At 39.9% G+C, this 22326-nt stretch overlaps 1 protein-coding gene and 1 long non-coding RNA gene across 7 annotated transcripts; one reads left to right on the top strand and one right to left on the bottom strand.

The window, feature by feature from the left end:
* Nucleotides 1–5075: 5075 nt before the first annotated feature.
* LOC128607107 (NACHT, LRR and PYD domains-containing protein 3) lies at nucleotides 5076–22191 on the bottom strand. 5 transcript variants are annotated; one of them, XM_053623767.1, is made up of 13 exons: nucleotides 22101–22186; nucleotides 21104–21280; nucleotides 20301–20391; nucleotides 18819–18923; nucleotides 18576–18662; nucleotides 17616–17720; nucleotides 17210–17314; nucleotides 16616–16670; nucleotides 15424–15496; nucleotides 13411–15202; nucleotides 12844–13017; nucleotides 8302–8472; nucleotides 5076–7726 (listed from the first exon to the last, which is right to left on the bottom strand). In XM_053623767.1, exons 3-13 carry the CDS (start codon nucleotides 20336–20338, stop codon nucleotides 7720–7722), a joined length of 2712 nt encoding a protein of 903 aa, XP_053479742.1. In that variant the 5' UTR covers nucleotides 20339–20391; nucleotides 21104–21280; nucleotides 22101–22186; the 3' UTR covers nucleotides 5076–7719. The 5 variants fall into 5 exon arrangements, 4 of the variants coding, with proteins under 4 accessions (XP_053479742.1, XP_053479744.1, XP_053479745.1 ...); XR_008385809.1 differs by lacking the exon at nucleotides 5076–7726 and adding an exon at nucleotides 9143–9274 and having other exon boundaries at nucleotides 8383–8472; XM_053623769.1 differs by lacking the exon at nucleotides 21104–21280 and having other exon boundaries at nucleotides 22101–22191.
* LOC128607114 (uncharacterized) lies at nucleotides 17616–20294 on the top strand. 2 transcript variants are annotated; one of them, XR_008385814.1, is made up of 3 exons: nucleotides 17616–17694; nucleotides 18842–18897; nucleotides 19136–20294. It is a non-coding gene; the product is annotated as an uncharacterized LOC128607114 (long non-coding RNA). The 2 variants fall into 2 exon arrangements; XR_008385813.1 differs by having other exon boundaries at nucleotides 17637–17694; nucleotides 17788–18897.
* Nucleotides 22192–22326: the final 135 nt, after the last annotated feature.

The following is a 22326-nucleotide window of genomic DNA, read 5'->3' as shown; positions in this document are numbered from 1 at the left end:
CTGTAGCGATTTTAGTCAGATTTAATATTGAGAAATAGTGATAAAGTCAGTAAATTCGAGCTGTAGTAAGAAAAAACAGTGATTATTGCTGCAGTTGAACAGGTAAGATACAGTTAAAGTACAGAGAAGTTAGTTAATGTAGGTTTTAACTATCAGTTTATTTTCTGATCAAATCATTTCTCAGGTTTTTACCTCAACTGTGAAAAGAACTAAGAGTTTATAGTGTTTTAATTGGTTTTGAATGTATTGTGACAGTGAAGTTTGGAGTTTTTCCCTCAGCTGTAAATATAAATCAAGTAAATAAAAGGTATAATCTTTTAGAATGACTAATACACAGAGTTAAATCACTACATAATGTGTGTAATAAGGTACTTGATGTCAGTATGAGTATATTGAGTACAGTAAAGTTAGCCTGTAGCTGCTAGATGAATAAATGTTAATGCTACTGTATTTAAGCTAGTTAAGATAACTGACTAAACCCTTATGTTCATGTATTTCCCCCCAATATGTATATTTACTACTTTATTCAGGTACAACATTACAATCTCTTTCAGTTCAATACAAATTTATTTCAGTACAAAATTCTATTTTAAAATGAGAAAAGCAAGTAATGCTTCTCAAACTTACCAAATAGCCGCTATTAAAAACAGATCAGTCATTAAATCAGCATATTGCTGGGGTTACATTACATTCTCACACAGTCAAATTGCAAAGTCTCTCAGTTTATTCAAAAAGATAAGAGTATATATAACAGACAATCTTGTGCCTCAGCAACAGTGTGGTCATTGTTCAAGGTAAAATGGTGGATCATTAGTACATCCCATAGCACGTGCAAGATAAGAGAAACTAGGAGAGAACGACACATTCCTGTGATATGGGTTGTCGAGGAGACAAGAAAAGTTGAAAGAGAGAGAGAACAACTACACATAACTACCCTAGTCCACATTGCTTGCTAAACTGTCTACGCTGCCTTCTCCCTGTTGTGTGTCCTGCACTTTTCCATCTCTTTGTTTATTCTTCACTGTAGGGGAGTCAGGATCCGAAATCGAATAACAGAAAATAAATTCCACCATTTTGTTGTCACTGTGGGCTTGTCATATCTGTAAGATCAACACAGAAAAAATACAGATGTTTATCATGTAGTCACTGACTGATAATTGACCACATTTGTGGTAAGCTGCTGTGACTTTTCTACCATGTAAAAGATATAAAGATTAAGCAAATGTAAATAATCAAAAGTTACAACACTGCAACGTATTTTATTGCTCTTACCCTGAAGCTGCATCTGTTTCTCTTGCAATTACCAGTACAATAAAATATTTAAAATATACCACATTTAGTTTAACTACATAAACACGTAAATATGGTATAAAAGTAGAATAAACAGGAATAAACAAATTGATCATTTCTGTATGAGAGTGAGTTAGTTAAGAGCATGATGGACTGGTGTATCCTGTTAGTCCAGCTAAAATGAAAAGAAAACTGCAGTGGTATTTCTGTGTCGAACAGTAACAGATCAGATCAAAGTGCACTTCTATTAAATCAGAGCTAGTTATTAGCATGCAGTGATGAGTTGTTGTTTTGGTTTAGTTCTGATGCTGAATTATGAAAGTTTATCCTCTGTGCTTCTGACAGTAAGATTGTTATTGTTACATGCGGTTGATTTGTCTAATTACATTACTCTTACATGACATTCTTCTACAGAAAATACACATTCAGTACTGTGTGCGTTTACTTACATCAGCTTTCCTCCTGAACTCTTCAGTATCTCAGAGAGCTGCTTTGTGACTGAATCATTTAGTTGATTCTCTCTCAGATCCAGCTCTTTCAGATGTGAGGAGTTTGACCTCAGAGCTGCAGTCAGAGAAGCACAGCCTCTATCTTTTATACTGCGCTTTAACCTGCAGAGAGGGAGGTAATGGTGTAGATTAATGAACTCCTAGTGAATGTAAACACAAACACAGCTGTTAAAGTAATATAGAGATGAAGATCTTGTCAGTTTTGATATTTTGCATCAGGAAACATAACTGTAAAGATTGTGATTTCAATTCAGTGTGTTTCATCACCGAGTTACTCACTGCAGTTTCTCCAATTTACACTCGTGTTTCTTCAGTAGATCACAGAGCTTCTCCACTCCTGAGTCTCCTAGTTCACACTCACTCAGATCCAGCTCTCTGATGTGTGATGGATTTGTACCGAGAGCTGAAGCCAAATCAGTGCAGGATTTCTCACTTTTATAATTGGGGGTGTGGCTGTGTTCAGAATGAATTAATCACATTCAATCTCATGTTCAAAAGTACAACCCCAATTCCGAAAAAGTTGGGACAGTATGGAAAATGCAAAAAAACACACACACACACACACACAAAAAAACAAGGAGTCATTTGAAAATTCAGTTCGGCCTGTACTATATTGAAAACACTTTATAAACACATTATTTGATGTTTTACTTTGTGAATTTAATGCCCCAAATCCTACCGATGTGTCTTTGGGGAATGTTGTTCTCAAAGTGTCGGATTATTCGCTGATGCATCTGTTGTCAGATCGGTGAGCCTCGACCCATCCTTGCTCTTGAAGGACTAGACCTTTTTTGGAGGCTCCTTATATACTATGTTTAGATGATTACCTGTTTCACATCACCTTCTTATTCTACTTGTCACATCACTATTAGTCCTAGTGCCCCTGTCCCAACTTTATTGGAATGTGTTGCATGTGTCAATTTCAAAATAAACCTTTATCTTAAAAAACTATGCATTGATTAGGTAAAACATTGAATACCTTCTTTTTATAAGGTTTTTTTTTTTGTTTAAATACAAGTCAAAGTACATTTACAAATCACTCCTCTTTGTTTGTATTAGCATTTTCCATACTGTCCCAAATTTTTGGAATTGGGGTTGTAATTATCATACAGCTGTCATCGATGAAATTATTCCAATTAACCCCAAGTAAAGATCAGCTGTTTCTGTTGAATTTTCTTGACATCTTCTTGGTTTATGTGACTACTGAAGTCCTAGTCCACAAAGAGCTTAAATAGCATGTATGATATCTGACTTGTTGAAAGATATCGATCAGGAGAGAGGTATAAAAGAATTTCCAATGGAACTTTACCATGGAACACTGTGAAAGCCATCATCAACAAGTGGAGAAAATGGACCACCACAATGGCATCACCAATAACAGGATGTCCCTCCAAAATTTATAAAAGGACAAGACAAAAACATACCAGGGAGGCTGCCAAGAGACCTACAGCAACATGAAAGAACCTACAGGAATATCTGACAAGTACTGATTACTCTCTGCATGCGACGACAATCTCTTGTATTATTTATGTCTGGGCTATGGGGTACAGTGGCTAAACAGAAGCCCTTTCTCAAACATCTAAGTTCAAATAAATCACCCCAAACTATGTGGCAAAATGTGTTATGTTCTAATGAGACCAATTCCAAAAGGTATAATAATTCCATAATTCCAAAAGAACACTATCCCCATGGTGAAGCATGGTGGTGGAAGCATCATGCTTTAGGGATGCTTTTTCAGCCAGAACTGGGGCTTTTTTTTTAAAGGTGGGGGAATCATGAATAGGTACAAATACCAATAGTATAAAACATTCAGCTGTCTTCTAGTAAGCTGAAGATGAAAAGGAATTTCCCCTTTTAGCAAGACAATGACCCAAAGCATACATTCATACCAACAAAGGAACAGGTTAACCAAAAGAAGATGAATGTTTTTGATTGGCCTAGCCAGAGTCCAGACCTGAATCCATCTAAAAATCTGTGGGGTGACCTGAAGCGGGCTGTGCACAGGAGACACCCTTACAAATGGATGGATCTAGAATGTTTTCAGAGGATAGAGCGGGAAAATATTGCCAAGGTCAAAAGGTGCCACGCGGATAAACTCTTACCCAAAATAACTGAGTGCTGTAATAAAATCAAAAAGTGCTTCAACAAAGTATTAATTTAGGGGTGTGCAAATTTATGCAACCAGGCTATTGTAAGTTTTTTTTTCCCTGAAAAGTTTCTGATTGTTTTCACTTTATTTGTATACTTTGCAATTTCACATTAAAGGTGGGAAAGGTTTTGACATGATTTTATCTTAGCTTCATTCTTTTACTTAACAAAACCCTGCCATTGTAACAGGGGTGTGTAGACTTTTTATACCCACTGTAAATCCTCTCACAGTGGCGTCTCTAATCGCTTTGTGGAGGTGTTTAGTGTCTCAGACAGACTTGCTGATGTTGTTTCTGACTGTATCACACTCAGGTAAGAGGTGTGGCCTAAAATATGAAGGTTATTCAGATGAAACTATACTTCAAATGTAGTGTGGTTAATATTCTACTATTTTAAAGAGCTGTTTATGAATATTTGTCTCTTGTTCATTTTATCAGTCATTTGTTCATCCAGCTCAGAGTGGAACACTAGAGGGCGCACTGACTCCATCTCTCACTGTCTTGTGATTACACACACACACACACACACACACACACACACACACAGAGAGAGAGAGAGAGAAGATTACACAACACAACGACTTACTAAAATACTTAATCTGTGTTGTGATCCCCACAGGAGCGAATCCTACATCCAGTTTCAGTTTAAAACCACAGCACAGAACTGGTTACTGACAGGACTGACTAATCTCTGCACTGGTTCTCTGACCTGTGGGTTCTCTGACTAATCCCTCCACTGGTTCTCTGACTAATCCCTGCACTGCTCCCTGCCGTCAGCTAGGCATATTACAACCAATCCCTCACTTATAAACTTTCCTTTACACAACTTTCTCCCACATCGTTTTGATCACTCCTTGGCCTTCATAATGCTATGTAGTTGGGTATGTTATCTAACAAACTTGTATTTATTTATTTATTTACTAAATATTGAGATCACGTGACTGTTTTACTATACACTAAAACACACCTGTGGCTCTAACATTTATTCTCCTTTCTCAAACATGAAAAAAAAACAGTTAAAAACATGTTTCAGGAGAAGAGTTTATTAGTTATTACACACACAAAAAAGTATTTTACTTTAATGCTTCATGATACTGTGTGAAATGTTCCGGACATTTCAGAGTGTCTGTTTATTTAAAACAGCTGGCAATAGCAAACAAATCCTAATCACTAGACAAAAAAAAAATCTAAACAGAGAACAGGCAGTGGGTCAGAGACAAAAAATCCCCCAAAAAGATAATACGCTAGGGTCACAACCAGAAACAAGACACATGAATAGAAGGATTGGTGTACACACACACACACGAATGTGGTGGTTGTACACTCATAATGATACATCATATCATGCTTCCATATCAGTAAAAAATATATACACACACATAACATACAGCACTGATATTGGAAATGGCGTAATTCAGAGCTTGTTTTAAAACCGTTTCATCTAAACCCACATATTACTTACAGCATACTGCACATCCAACTTCATCCTGAAGGAGCGGGGGACAGTGCAGTGTTACTGAGCACAGCAGAGACGTTCAGGAGTGTGTGTTAGAGCAGGAAAAACAGTGTGAAGTCCTACACATGGCGCTAAACACAGACCAAAGCTGGTAAGCTATATAAAAACACACTTGCACATCTTATATCGGCAGAACGCAAACTACATCACACACTGAGTAACGTACGGTTATACAACACAGGAATATATATCTGTACAGAATAGTCAATATCTTATGTTATCTTACGAATGATTATGAAAATGTCCACATCGTTATGAGATGTTAAGTCTACTCTTACAGACTGCTGTCCTGTGTAATATCTTATGTATTGTAGATGTATGTATTAGATGAGTAAATATTAATCAGATCTAGATAAATGGTAAATGGCTTTTATCCAAAGCGCTTTACACTGTGTGTCATTCACCCATTCACACACACACACACACACTCACACATACACAATGGTAACAGAGCTGCCATGCAAGGCGCTCACTTGCCATCGGGAGCAACTTGGGGTTCAGTGTCTTGCCCAAGGACACTTCGGCATGTAGAGTCATCCGGGCCGGGAATCGAACCGCCAACCCTACGGTTAGTGGACAACCCACTCTACCACATGCGCCCCATATGAGATACGAGATAATAGATGTGTATAATAATGAGAAAGATGAGATTCACCTTCACAGGTGCTTTATAAGTGCGCTATATACAGTAGCGTATGATAAACTGTAGTAATATAGTTATATGATATTGGTTTATGATTTTATACCAGATTTTAGTGCTTATATATCTAATAATGATCCATTTCTGATTGTTCACTCTTATTCTGAAAGCAAGCAGATTAAACTCTGAATTATATTTTGGTGGAAACTATTTCGTCTCTTTTATTCCTACACCTTTTCTATCACTTACTGCGCAGGACTAAAGAAATCAGGTCTATTTACTTTCTGGATCCTCCAGATTAAATTCATTCGTCTCCAGAAACACGTCAGGACTCCATCAGACAGCTCAGAATATTCGTTTTTAAATCCACTAACCTGCTACTGCATTTCATTTCCATAAACCTGCTGTTCGAGCTTTGATCGACTCATCAATACCTACAGCACGTTTCCGTCTGTTACTCTGTGTACGACAATCTGCACTTCCTGTCTCCTCACATGGACTCTCCTATCACACAGGACTCTACTAATTAACATCTACAAGATCTTTCATTACAAATGTGATTTGAAAATCACTAAGATCTTCAACAACAAACCCACGTTTCACTATCGCTAACACTTACAGAACAAACAAGTTGTTATTAGAGTTTAACATGTGAGCTAATTTCACATATTTCATGTGTTTTTTTTCTCCACATAAAACAATATAAACACATGAAGTGGAGTCTTTACCCATTATTGGGAACTGACCAGCATGGGGCTTTAGGCAGCCCCAACATCAGGTGCCCAACATCAGCTGCCCAACATCAGGCTTCTTCCCAAACTCAAGCTTCTGCCCAGGCATAGGATTTTAGCCCAGCTTCAGGCTTCAGCCCACCCTCAGGCATCTGTCCAATCAGGAGCTTCTGCCCAACCTCAGCCATCTGACCAACCAGAAGATTCGGCCCATCCTCAGGCTTCTGCCTATGCTGAAGCATCTGACCAATCAGGTGCTTCTGCTCGACCTCAGACTCCTGCCCATACTCGAGCATCAGACCAACCATGATCAATTAGGAGCTCAGGCATATGACTAACCAGGAGCTTCTGCCCACCCTCAGCCATCTGCCCAACCTCTGTCTTCTGCCAAGCTTCTGGTTCTGACATCAGACTTTATTTCACTTGTGAGTTTTTTTCTGTAAGAGCTCCAACGTGACACTCGCTAACTAACAATCTACACGCTTTTAACATCAAAAGCAGTCCATTAATAACACTTTCCATTAATTTCATGAACCTAAGACTCTAACTCTCTAACCAGCAATAAACACACAAATCTTCTACAACCAACACGATCACTAGCTAGGTTTCCAGCTGTACTATATTTATTATATTTCTGAGCTTCTTTATGAATCGGAAGACCTTCTGTCGACCTGGAAGCTAACAACAAACACCACGTAACACCTAAGTTTGCTTGATTAGCTAAAAAGGTGGGAAATGTAGCTATTGTTCTCATCCGCCAAGAAAAGCTGGCCATTACAAAGCAGGTGTTTCAGGAATGATGATGGATCTAAGAAAGTGTGTGTGTGTTCTGTTAGCGGTTATCTCCACGAGACTTCCTCCTTACACCAGGTCAGGTCTGAAGATCTCAGAGCCTGTAAGATAGAGAGAATTATTAGACATCCATATGCGCTATATTAATTTATACACACAGCACTGCTAAATCCTGGATTCTGATTGGTCAGAACGTGTCAGAACCTGTTTTCTATAACAGCAGCTCTGACAATAGTGCAGGTTTATATTAATGTGCTTGTTCTAATACTTTATGGTTTCCATAGTAACAGCCCATTCACAGGGACTTGTATGGCGAATGCTCCATATAAACGGATTAAAAAATGCGTTTAATTATTGATATGGTGAAGTTTTCTGTACGGGAAAAAGGGAACTATTTATACCTGCTATAAGTGAGATCAGGAACTAACTAGGTTCATTATAAAAGGTTATAAGTATGAAGCGCCTATTAATAGATAAAAACTTATTGTTTGCAATCATTTGCTGTGGTATAAGTGGAATGAATCACTTGGGTGTGTGAAAATGAATTAATTTCAGGGTTATAACAGTAACTCTGTGCAGCATGGGTCTGTGGGTCACATCACACCACCGTGGTGCTGATTGTCAATCATTAAGATTTGGGAAATGTTTTGTAGCAGTAAATCTATCAGTAACTCACTCCAACTTCTCCAGTGTGAACTTTTCATCCTCCTTTATATCAGAGAGCAGCTTCACCCCCTGGTCTCCTAAATCATTATCTCTCAGATCGAGCTCTCTCAGCCGTGAATTTGACCTCAGAGCCTCAGTAAGAGCCTCACAGCCTTCTTCTGTAATGTTACAGTTACGCAACCTGCAATAGAAAAAGTCCACAAAGTCATGTCTTTGTTGCAGTATTTATCAGTATTTTTAGGTCTAAAACCACTGTGTGATTCTGTTTTAAATTTTAAATCACTGGCCCCACAGCAAAAACTATTCAGGAAAATAATTAATGTGCAGTGATTATAAAAAGTGTACACACCCCTGTTAAAATGGCAGTTTTTTGCTAGGTAAAATTATTTTAAAAGATAAATTGTGTCAGAACTTTTCCCCCCCCCTTTATGTGAAACTGCAGAGCGTACAAAGAAAGTGAAAAACAATCAGAATTTTTTTACAAAAAAAAATTATAAACTTTCAGTAACCTGGTTGCATAAGTGTGCACATCCCTAATCTAATACTTTGTTGAAGCACCTTTAGATATTATTATACCACTTCTTTTTAGGTAAGAGTACATCAGTGTGGCACATCTTGACTTGGCAATATTTTCTTTGTTTTAATTGGATTTTTAGATGGATTCAGGTCTGGTCTCTGGCTAGGTCAATCAAAAACATTGAGCTTCTTTTGGTTAAGCCATTCCTTTGCTGGTTTGGATGTATGTTTTGGGTCATTGTCTTGCTAAAAGGGAAATTCCTTTTCATCGTCAGCTAACCAGCCGACACCTGAAGGCTTTGCACTAAAATTGACCGGTATTTGGAGCTACTCACGATTGCCTCCCTTGATAAAAGCACCAGTTCAGGCTGAAGAAAAGCAGCCCTAAAGCATGACACTGCCACCACCATGCTTCACCGTGGGGATGCTGTTCTTTTGGTGATGTGCTTTATTTGCACCAAACATACCTGTTGGAATGATGAAATTATTTTACATTTCGGAATTGGTCTCATTAGAACGTAACACATTTTGCCACATGGTTTGGGGTGATTTATTTTGGCTTGGATGTTTTTTGTGAGAAAGGGTCTAGCCACCCTACCCCACAGCCCAGACATGTGAAGAATATTAGAGATTGTTGTCACATACAGAGAGTAATCAGTACTCGTCAGATATTCCTGCAGCTCCTTTAAGGTTGCTGTAGGTCTCTTGGCAGCCTCCCTGGTATGTTTTTGTCCTGTACTTTTATAAATTTTGGAGGAATGTTCTGTTCTTGGTCAGTGTGGTGCTCCATTTTCTCCACTTGTTCTTGATGGCTTTCACAGTGTTCTGTCATATCACAGCAAACCAGAGACTACATTTCCCATCCTGCACTGCGGCCTACAAATATGGCCACCATGGACCACAATTCCCAGAACACTCACATTCATTTTAATCATGCACATCTGCACCTAATCTCAAACACTGTACCAAGTGGTTGTACCCTGTTCCTCAATTTGTTTCATGTTCTTTGATCTTGTTTCTCATTCTCGATTCTTGCCTCGCCTTGTTTATGCCTGTTTGCTGATCGCCTGACCCATTGCCTGGTTTTGACCATGCTACTGTCTCATGATTTGCATTTGTCTGCTTGCCTCTCTTTATTAAAAGCTATTATCTGCACTTGCATCCGTCCTAACCTCCATTACATTAATTACATGACAGAATACTTCACCTCAACATGGAAGCAGCAGGAGAGCAAGGAAAGCATCATGCTGGTATTTGTATACCAGCCTTTGAGTCCATGCGTTTTCCCCAGTGGTTTCCCCTGGAAGTTCCAGCTTCCTTCGATGGCTTTGAGGTATCTTTGGAAAGTTATATGCTACAATGCCAGTTTTATTTCACCAGCCTGGAGGACCCCAAGCCCACAGAAAAGCAGTGGCTAGGATTCATGTTGTCATGACTCACTGGCCCAGCCAGTAGTTAAGCCGAGTTCACGATTACTGGGGGGGACCGCGAGCTTAGCCAAGTAAGCTATCTGGTGAAACTTTTAGTTCATTTGTTCGGACGTCCAGGGTTCAAACTTGATCTGGAGAAAATGTTAGGAAGGTCCAGCCTAACGGATGAACCCTCTCTGACTTTCGCCTCTTATTACAAGAGGGAGCTGGCCGACAGGAGGGTCTCCACAGCTCAGCCCCAGGTCGACAGACTAGCGATGGAGGTAACACCAACCTGCAAGACCAAGGGCTGCCATAAAGAGGCCATTCTACAGTGTCCTACATGCAGGAAACTTGGGATCCATGGATCATATTTCTGCTCTCAGGAATATTTCAAGAGCAGCTGGCGTGCCCACAAAAGGCTCCACAAGAGAGCACCTGCAGAGCTCCAGCTGGAGGTCAACGTGGTGACCTCATCTCCAGAGCTCCAACCTGAGCCCCACAAGGTGGTCTCATCTGCCGAGCTCCAGCCAGAGGTCAACGTGGCGACCTCCTATCCAGAGCTCCAGCATGAGATCCATGAGATGGTCTCATCTACAGAGCTCATGCCAGGAGGTCAATGTGGCGACCTCATCTCCCGAGCTCCAACCTGAGAGTCACAAGATGGTCTCACCTGCAGAGCTGCAGCACGAGACCCACGAAGTAGTCTCATCTCCAGAGCTCCAACCTGAAACCCACAAAGTAGTCTCAGCTCCAGAGCCTCAGTCGGAGGTCAACATGGCGACCTTCTCTCCAGAGTCCCACCACGAAACCCATGAGATTGTCTCATCTCCAAAGCTCCTGCATAAAGCCAAGTTCCTGTCCGAGGTTGATGAGGCGACCTCCCACGCCAAGTTCCATTCCAAGGTCTCTGACACGGACAACCGTGTATGCAAGTTATGCTCACGCCTGAGTCTGTTGACCCGACCAACCACGTTCTCCTCACACCTGAAACGACGTCACGACCAACCAAGATTTGCTCACGCCTGAGTCTGCTGACAAGGACAAGCAAGTTCTGATCATGCCCGAGTCTGCTGACAAGGACAAGCAAGTTCTGATCACGCCCGTGTCTGCTGACACGGACAAGCAAGTTCTGATCACGCCGAGTCTGCTGACACAGATAACCAAGTTCTGCGTACACCTGAGTCTGGTGACACAGTCAACCGAATTCAGCCGGCTGAGTCGGTGAAGAACGACACTCAGCCTCTCGGTGTGACTGAGGACGATGCGCCACCTTCCTGCTCAGCCAAGGAAGTCACTCCACCTCCCTGCTCCATTGAGGACGTCGCTCCGTCTCTGTGTTCTGCTGAGGACGTCGCTCCACACCAAGTCATGCCCCCATCTAAAGCTGACGAGACAACTTCCCAAGCCTGGGTCTCGCCTAATGACCCTGGCAAACCAGCTCCATGTCTGCTCCTCGGCTCCTTGAGGAACCTGCTACTTGTTGGACAATGCCTGCATTGGAACCTGAGGGGCTGTGTGAACATTTTGCCCAGAGGGCCAGGACCGCCGGGGCAGGGAGTGTATTTTGCGGGGGGTTCTGTCATATCATAGCAAACCAGTGACTACATTTCCCATCCTGCATTGCGACCTATAAACATGGCCGCCATGGACCGCAATTCCCAGAACACTCACATTCATTCTAATCATGCACACCTGCAGCCAATCTCACACACAATCACACCACAGTTTAAAAGGACTTTCGAGGCATTCACTTTTTGCGAAGTATTGAGTGTTATCCCCGTACCAAGCATTTGTACCCTGTTCCTTGTTTTCTTTCATGTTCTTTGATCTTGTTTCTCGTTCTTGATTCTTGCCTTGCCTAGTTTATGCCTGTTTGCTGATCGCCTGACCCATTGCCTGTTTTTGACCACGCTATTGTCTCATTATTTGGATTTGTCTGCCTGCCTCTCTTTATTAAATGTTCTTATCTGCACTTGCATCTGTCCTAACCTCCATTACGTTAATTACGTGACAGTCCATCTAATGCTTTGGAAATTCTTTTATACCCCTCTCCTGATCAATACCTTTCAACAAGTGAGATACCATGCTTGTTTTGTAAGCTCTTTGCAGACCAGGGCTTCAGAAGTCAGATAAAACCAAGAAGATGTGAAGACAATCCTATAGAAGCAGCTGATCTTTATTTGGGGTTAATCAGAATAATTTCATGATGATAGCTGTATGATAATTACTTTTGAACATGAGATTAAGTGTGATTGGTTCATTCTGAACACAACCACACCCTGAATTATAAAAGGGTGTGCACACTTATGGAACCTGGTTATTGTAGCTTTTTATTTTTCCTATTTTTTCCCTAAAATGGTTCTGGTTGGCACACTCACACACTATGGACAATTTAGAAATGCCAATCAGCATGTGTTTAGATTGGGGCAGGAAACCAGCGTACCCAGAGAAAATCATCCCAGACCCACAGGCAGGCCCTAATGACAAGGTGTTTTTGCTTCAGTGGCCAGTTGCCCAAAAATCAAGTACATGCCCAAGTACATTTCTCTCCTACTTTTAACGCAAGGTCTTTTTGTTGCTCATTGCTTGATTTGATTTACACAATAAGAAAACCAAGATCTTACCTTAGGATCTCCAGTTTACAGTGTGGGCTCTTCAACCCAGTAGAAAGCAGTTTGACTCCTGGATCCTGCAGTTTATTATCACTCAGGTCCAATTCTCTCAGACATGAATAGACTGAGCTGAGACCTTTTGCCAGACTTCTACAACTTTTCTTTGTTAGATTACCATTACACAACCTGTCGCAGGAAAAAAAAAAGAACACCACATGTCTTTAAGTATTTAAATTTAAACTCATCTAAAACTTGATTTTATAACATTTTTAAAATACTGAATAAGACTCTATATTGCTTAATGTCATTTTAAATAAAACATGCCTGCTCCTTTACATCATTACAAAAAAATGGATTCTATAAATATGTCGGTCCCTTTATCCTGTTGAAACAACACAGCTCAGTAATAAGAATAAGAATGATCCGGTCTAAAACCGAAAGACTTTGTGGTAAATTTGGACTAAAGTGCTATGTGTCTCGTTTGAATGACCGTAATAAGTTAAACAAACACTTGTCAGTATTGGAATCTAATGAATTTATACTGTAATACAAATCACACAATATCCAGGAGAAACTTACAGAGCTTTTCTGGACACTGCAACAACTTGGTGCAGTTTCATCAAACACTCATCTGATGCTGCATATTTCTGTAGGTTGAACTCTTCCAGCTCCTTTTCTGAGTTCGACAAGAAGAAAACCACAGCTGACCACTGAACTGGAGAAAGTCTGACTCCTTGGAGACAATAATCTGCTGTTTTATTCAAAAAGGTTTGAACTTCCTGTACCAGAGACTGGTCATTCAGTTCATTCAGACAATGGAACAGATTGATGGATCTGCATGTTGATGGATACTTCTTGATCTTCTCCTTGATGTATGTGGTTATTTCCCTGTTTGTGACAGCAGCATGTTTGCTCAGAGAGCTGCGTCCTGTCTCGGTCAGTTGGTCTTGTAAGAGAACTGAATTGGACTCCAGTGAGAGACCCATAAGGAAGCGGAGGAAAAGGTCCAGATGTCCGTTCTTATTCTGTAAGGCCTTGTCTACTGCTGCCTTTAGAAGGTCTAACAGTGTTGCCTTGCTGGAGAGGCCGAAGATTCCAGGGGTTTGTTGTTTTGAGAGATATCCGTTGATACATGAGAGAAATGCATACACAGCAGCAAGATGCTCCTGAACACTCAGATGCACAAAGCTGTACACCTTCCCCAGATGTGAAATGACTTCCTCGATAAAGATCTGAGTACAAACTCCTGAGTACACCGTGGCCTCTTGGACATCAATTCCACACTCAATGATGTCCTCCTCGTAGAAGATCAGGTTTCCTTTCTCTAGCTGCTGGAATGCCAGCTTTCCCAGTTTTAGTACAACGTCTTTAATCTCTCCAGGATCCATTTCAGGTGTTTTGTACTTTAGGGATCTACGTTTGATCTGTAAGATCAGGAAACGTGTGAACATTTGAGTCAGGGTCTTGGGGACCTCTCCAGTTTCTGCTTCACTGAACATTCCCTCGAGAACAGTCGCTGCAATCCAACAGAAGACTGGCATGTGGCACATAATGTAAAGACTTCGTGATGACTTCAGGTGTGTGATGATTTTATCAGCCAGGGTTTGATCACTGATTCTTTTTCTGAAGTACTCGTCTTTCTGAGGGTCATTGAAACCTCGTACCGCTGTTACTCTGTCAATATAAACGGGAGGAATCTGACCGGAGGCTGCCGGCCGAGATGTTATCCAGAGGAATGCAGATGGAAGAAGATTCCTGTTAATAAGGTTTGTTAAGAGTACGTCTACTGAAGCTGACTCTGTTAGATCTGTCAACCTTTTGCTGCTTAGGAAATCGAGAGAAAAACGAGACTCATCCAGTCCATCAAAGATGAACATAATTCTGTTGTGATTATAGTCTAGTTTAAGTTCTTTGGTTTCTGGGAAGAAACAATGGAAAAGCTCCAACAAACTGAGATTTTCTTTCTTCTTAAAATTCAACTCCCTAAAGTTAAATGGAAAAATGAAATCCAAATCCTGATTTGCTTTTCCTTCAGCCCAGTCCAGAACAAACTTCTGCACAGACACTGTTTTCCCAATTCCAGCAATGCCTTCTGTTAGCACAGTTCTGATGGGTTTCTCATCTCCAGGTAAAGGTTTAAATATGTCATTCCAATTGATGGATTCCTCTGTTATTAGTCTCCTGTATGCCTGTTCAAAATGTCTGACCTCATGTTCATCATTGACGTGTCCAAACCCATATTCTGATGTAATACACAGTTCTGTGTAAATCTCATTCAGAAGTCTTGAGTTTCCATACAGTGAGATTCCCTCATTAATCATCTGAAACCTCTTCTGCAGTATGGATTTGAATATTTTCTTCCTCACAGGGTCTGGTTTTGAAGACACAAAGAAAACAATACCAAATTCGTTGTCTTTTGTTAGTGTTTTAGAATTGCTAACGTAGAATTTTAGAGTCTAGAGTACAGGAGTTTAGAATCGTCTCTAGATAGTAACAGAAAATTAAAACTATGTACTTATTAAAGAACAAAAACTACAAACCTGATGCAATGTTCTGTTTTTTTCAGCACATACATGATGCTCTGTAACTCACCTCTGGTACTGCTTTGATGAACTTTGTCCTCCGTCACTCTAATATAGTACGCTGGATATTCTGGACTCAGAGGCTAAATTGAAATACTTAATCAATTAACCAAATTAATTAACTAAATTAATGCATGATTAATGTCAAAAACTTAACACTGATCAACAAAGACATGAAGGAAGAAACTTTGACAAGACCTGAAGAGTGAAAGGATAGCACTAGGAAACAAAGGAGGGCCATGACAAAGTGCATCCAGGGCAAAGGCTTACTGCAAACCTCCTAGTACAAGGTAAAGGGCTAGAGGAACAGGAACAGTGCTGGAATAGGAGTGCCTGAAGAAAAGGAATTGCAATGCTAGAGGCTTGAAGAGCAGGTGGACTCAGAAACACCAGGAAGACAGGAAGGCAAATTAGAAAGACCCTATAAACCCTGACATAATGGCCTCCAAATATCTAGGTATGTTAACACCCTCAGGAACTAGCAGTATCTTGGCAAACATATAAAGATTGATGTTTCCAAGACTACAGATGGTGTACAACCTCTGATACTAAGTCTCATTTGGATTTGAAGCCCTGTAGGAAATCACCAAACACTGGGACTTAGATCCTGCATGAAGGGAACTCTTCAAATAACTTTAGGGGAAAATCTAAAAGAAACCTTTGAAGGGGAAATTCAAGAAAGGGCTCTACTCAAGATTCTAGGAGAAACAGCCTTGGTTGTACTTGGTAGGAGATACTTGAAGTGAATAAACACAGGAATAGACTGCAGTAAGCAATGTGAAAGGGTTCAAGAATGTAATAAAACGATGGTTTAAAGCTCTTAAAGAGGGGCCAGGGCTCAAAAGAATTCAGGAGAAGCAAAACAGGACAGGAAGCAATAGCCTACAAACTAGTGGACAGCAACAAAAATATTGGACCAGTTGGTTCTCCAGGAAGAGTAAAAAGAAGAGGTAAAGATGTCATGTGATTCATGGCAATGGGAAGTTGACACTCGCTGAGTGATGCAATGTCTGGAGAAGGTAGTTCTCAGAAAGTCATTGGGAGAAACATCCACTATATACATAAAATAAAGATTAAACTGAACGAGGAATCCAAAATATACATGAAGAGATCTAGAGAAGTTAGAGCTAGCATGGACCTCAGCAGCAATAGTACCTAAATTCTCATAAACACACATGCAATCACATACGGTAAATACACACCTGGAGTTCAGTATCCAACTGCCACAATGGAGGATTTGATATGCCATGTTTGTCTCTTTAATTAAAGACAACATTAACGTAGTGTCAAGGAATAATCAACTATCATAAGTAAATATTCACTTGTATTTACTTGAATAGTCTTTTACATTTAATTAACATTTTAATTACTTGTGCTATAAACATAAATACTGGAATCAAAATAAATCATGAAATCTCAGTGAGACAAACAATTGCTTTAATAGTCTAATGACATAACTGTATTCATGTAGAGTAAAATTTTATTGCAGTCCAGTTTAAAAACTAGAGTGCAATGTTAGTATATAAAAGTCCTCATTCCTCAACTTTTCTCTATAAATGGCTCTGCCTGTTAAAACGCTACTAGAAAACCCATTGACCTGGTCAGTCGTCATAGATACCACTCTAGGTTCAGGTGACTCTGAGCTCTATTGCTGAATCAGACGAAATACATAAACCAGTTTTATTTAGCAACAGCGGATCTTTGTAATTGTGGTCAAATTAGAGCTCCTTTCCACAATAAATCTTATTATAAAACTGGAGTGTAGTGTAAGTGTATAAAATTGAGACATTACTTACCTTTCTTTATCCTCCTTTTGAAGGTTTAATGGCATACCCATTGACTGGTCACTCTTCATACACAAAACGCTGGGCTCAGGTGAGTCAGATCTTTCTTTCTGACATCTAGTTAAAAAACAATATGTACTGTAAGTGTATATTTATTTTACATAGCAGTTCCACTGTGTTGCAGTGTTGCACTGTGAGAACTGTCACACATTTTTTCTTTGCAATGTGCTTTCCATGCATGTGCTTGAATTTGTTTCTGTTTCTGTTTCTGATTTGGACTTGTCTTCTGGGTTCCATCATTTTGTCACACCAATGCCGGAATCCACCAGAAAATCCACTTCCCTGAATCCACCACATCCTACACACATGGCAACCACTGGAGTGTAGTGTAAGTGTATAAAATTGAGACATTACTTACCTTTCTTTATCCTCCTTTTGAAGGTTTAATGGCATACCCATTGACTGGTCACTCTTCATAGACACAACGCTGGGCTCAGGTGAGTCAGATCTTTCTTTCTGACATCTAATTAAAAAAAAGAATATGTACTGTAAGTATACACTAAAATGTGTATTCTGTTTTTACACAATAGTTTCAAAGTGAAAACTACCACAGATTTCTTCATGTTGCAGTTCCCATGGCTACAAGTGGCATGTGCTTGAATTGGGTCCTGTCTCTGCCCCCTGTTTCATCATTTGTTTGTTACCTGATTGTATCCAGCTGTTTTGTATTAGTTCTTGATTACTTTGTTTATGTATATCCAGTTATGTCTCTAAACCTTTGCAAAGTCTTTTAATGCCTTTGTATCTTTAAGCCTGAACCATTTCCAGGTTCCTGTTTTTTTATTCTTGATTCCCCATAAAAATGTCACGCTGAGTGTACACACTTGAGTTCCTACCTTCATGAACTGCACTTTATAGAAAGCATTGCGGTGTTATTGATAGAGTCAAGAAATTACAACTTTCGCCATTCTGAACAGCTGCTTCGCCATCCGTGAACCCTGCGCCAAGATCTCGCACCCCAGATTTCAAGTCCAGTAACCTGAGCCCCACCTCTTTTCCTTATATTGCTGCACAACTTTATGTATTTTCTACTGACATGCCTCTTGGATAGTCCTGCATCATACAATGAGAGGGTTAGGCTGATGCTATTTTGGCTTACTGACAAAACTCATGAGTGGACTAGAGGACTTGGTTATGAAAGAGCAGAAAAGTCTTGTCACCAGCATATAGGGAGGAGCTTTTCAGATTCTAAATCCATAACCTGGGCAGGCAAGGTACCCTTCACGTAAGCTCTCTTGAGTTAAATTTTTTAAATGAACAAACAATGCAACGTTAGGGCAATGTTCTTATTTAAAATTGCTTGTGCGACATTCCTTACTTTTTCTTTTTAGACGTCTCTGCCTGTTCAAATGGAGGATCCACTGACTTTCTCTTCCTAGATCCAACACTCTTTCCTTTAATCAGACTAAATACATAAACCAGTGTTCAGTCAGCAATAGTGATTCTTTTTTTTGTAAAATAAAAGAAAATGCAATAGGGTAGTATTGTTCTTAAAATAAACCTTATTATGAAACTGGAATGTAGTGTAAACTTGTAAACTTGTCTATGAAACATTACTTACCTTTCTTTCTCCTCCTTTTGAAGGTTTAATGGCATACCCATTGACTGGTCACTCTTCATAGACACAACGCTGGGCTCAGGTGAGCCAGATCTTTCTTTCTGACATCTAATTAAAAAACAATATGTACTGTAAGTGTATATTTATTTTACATAGCAGTTCCACTGTGTTGCAGTGTTGCACTGTGAGAAATGTCACACATTTTTTCTTTGCAATGTGCTTTCCATGCATGTGCTTGAATTTGTTTCTGTTTCTGTTTCTGATTTGGACTTGTCTTCTGGGTTCCATCATTTTGTCACACCAATGCCGGAATCCACCAGAAAATCCACTTCCCTGAATCCACCACATCCTACACACGGCAACCACAGACTACAATCCTCAAGACCTCACTCTCCCGGCACGTTCACACTCCCCTGAATATTAAATCAATGTTTTCAACCACACACTCACTCTATATATACATATATATATGAAGTAACACACTGTGCGCTTACCTGAACTTACCTAGCCTTTTGATTCAGTGACTGATATTCTGGTTTTTAATCTTGCCATGTTTCTTCATGTTTCAAGTGCCTGAACACATTTACAGTGATGATACAGCACAAACACCAGTACAGTTCTCTCTGCATGCCCACTAGATTGAATGTTTGTACTGCCCAGCCTGAGGAGCAAGCTTATTACCTGGGTGCAAACGACTCCAGTCAGTGTGCATCCCAGCACATAGAGAACATATCACCTGTTAAAGGCAAAGTACTGGTGGCCCAACATGATCTCTGAGATTGACAAATTTATCTTGTCATGCACTGCTTGACTGCTCCTTCAAACTAGTATTTACTCATGTGTTTCACTATCATTCACATGTGAATCCCTGAGGTCATTGTGAGTATCGAGGCACTCACTTCACCTCCAGGTCTGGTCTAGCTTCATGGGAAATCTGGGAGTCTTGCTAAGCCTCACATCTTGCTACCATACACAGGCCAATGGACACATTTGTTTGTTACCTGATTGTGTCCAGCTGTTGTGTATCAGTTCTAAATTACTTTGTTCATGTATGTATCTTGTTGTCTCTGTAAATCCTTGCAAATAAAGATAGCCTGAAAGGATATCAGCTCGATGCTCATTAAAACTGATCTAGGGTCAGATTTACCATGCTTAAACACCTGGACTGATCCTAAATCCATAATCCCAGCAGGCAGGGTGCACTGCAAGTATTATCTTTCAGTTAAATATTAAAAATGAACAAACTAAACTAAAACTAAACAGTAGATAATAAAAAATCATATTAAAAATTAGTATAGAAGAGCAAAACGCCTGCCATTACCTGGTAGCCAGTGTATAACATTACACTTCATAACACTTCCCAAAATAATAATGATAACAAGCAGAACTCAACAACAACAATAACCCCTTGTTCTTGAGATAATGAGATTCTCATATGGACAGACAACAAAAAAAAACATAATACCTAATAATTAAATGGCTCACCTCTCATCTTTATCATCATCATCATCAGATGAACTCATTTTCAAAGGGTTGTGATGTTTTCTTGAAGCTATGCTCAAGAATAAATGTAGACCTACAATCACATATATAATCACATTTGAAAAATGGTAATAAGGTACATATTTACTCACGTTTATAGTAAATCCTGACAGAAAAGTTATCTGGTGATCTGCAGAAAATCTGTAATCAATGATTGCTCATCATGTTTGAGTCTGTCCAGTGTTTCCTACTTACTGACTTTGTTGCTGTATCTGGTGACTTTTTAGACCCCTTTGACCAACTGAGAGCCATTTTGGGCAGACTGTAGTGACTGTCCTGCACACGGCTCATGTCACAGCTACTGCTTATACACGCTTAAGAGAGCAGATTTGCTTCACTCATCACCTGCGTGTAAAGCCTGTGACCAATCCCTGATCACCATTGTTCCCAACAACCAATTCCTGATCATTATTGTTCTCAACGACCAATCAGTGATCAACAATGTTCCCAATGATTAATCACTGATCACCATTGGTCCCACAGCCAATCAGTGATCAATTCCCAACAACTAATCACTGATCAGCACCATTATCACTGATCACTATTGCTTCCAGTCCCTTTTGAATAATCACCATTGTACCCATTGTTGTGGATTTTGGGTTTGCACACGCACACACACACACACACACGCATTCTAGTTTTTTCCTTATAGATCAAAAGAGGAATATGCACAGATAGAACAGAACTTCAACTTTCATTTCATCATATTTACATCTAGACGTGTTAAACAACTTAAAACAAGGCACCTTCAGTCTCCTCTTCAGGAAGTGAAATGTTGTTCAACTGGGTGAAGGTCTGGTGATTGACTTGGACAGTCTAAAACCTTCCACTTTTTCCCCCTGAAGAAGTCCTTTGTTGTGTTGGCAGTGTTTTGGGTCTCGCTCCACGATGAAGGTCCTCCCCAATATATCGGATGCATTTCTCTGTAAACCGGAAGACCAATTGTTTCTGTAAACTTCTGAATTCATTCCGCTGCTACCATCATGAGTTCCATCATCAATAAAGATCAGTGAACCTGTTCCAGAAGCAGCCATGCACGCCCATGCCATAACACTACCAACATCATGCATGACTGATGAGCTTGTATGTTTTAGATCATGAGCAGATCCTTTCTTTCTCCACACTTTGGCTGATCTGAATCCTGATCTATCGTCTCATATTCATCTTTTGATCTCAAACCCAAATCTCTTCGATGTATGGCGAAATCAATAGACTTGACCTTGTTGTTCCAATACTTTCAGAGGCGGTTGTGTATATCTTTGTACCTAACAAGCATGCAACATATATTGCTTAATAATTCCGGATACACTACTGCACTGGGTGGGTAATGCTGTGCTGAAACCGAAAGAAGCACGAGGCTTCATGTGAGGCATTGATGACGTTTGATGACTTTTATAAGTACCAGTATTAGTATCACCAACACTATACCTCTACAAGACCAAACCGATTATTGAACGGATATCAGTTATTTATACTCGAAGTATATTCGGAGAAAACTCTGAATCTGAATGGAACTTTACAGCAGCTCGGTTTCACTAAGCGCGCGTAAAACTGTTAGAAACTGTAAACAAGGAACAGCTCGCGCACTCCAAACAACCACGCGCCATTTTGAAAGCTGTTACTCGCTAATAAAACAAGAAAAACTCCAGGTTTCTCTGTGTGTGTGTGTTTTAGCCTGTCAGAAACACAGATTAATTTTAAGATAGTTACCAAAACCCATGTGTATTATGTTACAGGACTTACCGTGTTGTTTTTCAAACAGCCTCCGCACTTTCGTTCAGTTTCACTTTGTTCAGATCTGTTATTCCCCCTCAGTGACATGTCACGTGACACGACCCCGCCCCCACCCCATATATGGAAGGAGACCAGATATAATGATTATCTATATTCTATATGAAATCTATGAATATATAACCTAATCTATAATCTGCTTTTGATAGATAGATAGATAGATAGATAGATAGATAGA

This window comes from Ictalurus furcatus, chromosome 4 (assembly GCF_023375685.1).
Source record: "Ictalurus furcatus strain D&B chromosome 4, Billie_1.0, whole genome shotgun sequence".
Lineage (NCBI taxonomy): Eukaryota > Metazoa > Chordata > Actinopteri > Siluriformes > Ictaluridae > Ictalurus > Ictalurus furcatus.
Note: the sequence above shows the minus strand (reverse complement) of the source record. Positions and strands in the feature narration are given on the sequence as shown.

Bases quoted from the DNA above. Each gene is read 5' to 3' on its own strand.
- LOC128607107 (XM_053623769.1), bottom strand. From the start codon at position 20,338: ATGAGTTCATCTGATGATGATGATGATAAAGATGAGAG. The intron at 18,924-20,300 runs GTGAGCCATTTA...TTTTTTAATTAG, and splicing joins GATGATGATAAAGATGAGAG to ATGTCAGAAAGAAAGATCTG. The intron at 13,018-13,410 runs GTAAGTTTCTCC...TTCCTGCGACAG, and splicing joins GCAGTGTCCAGAAAAGCTCT to GTTGTGTAATGGTAATCTAA.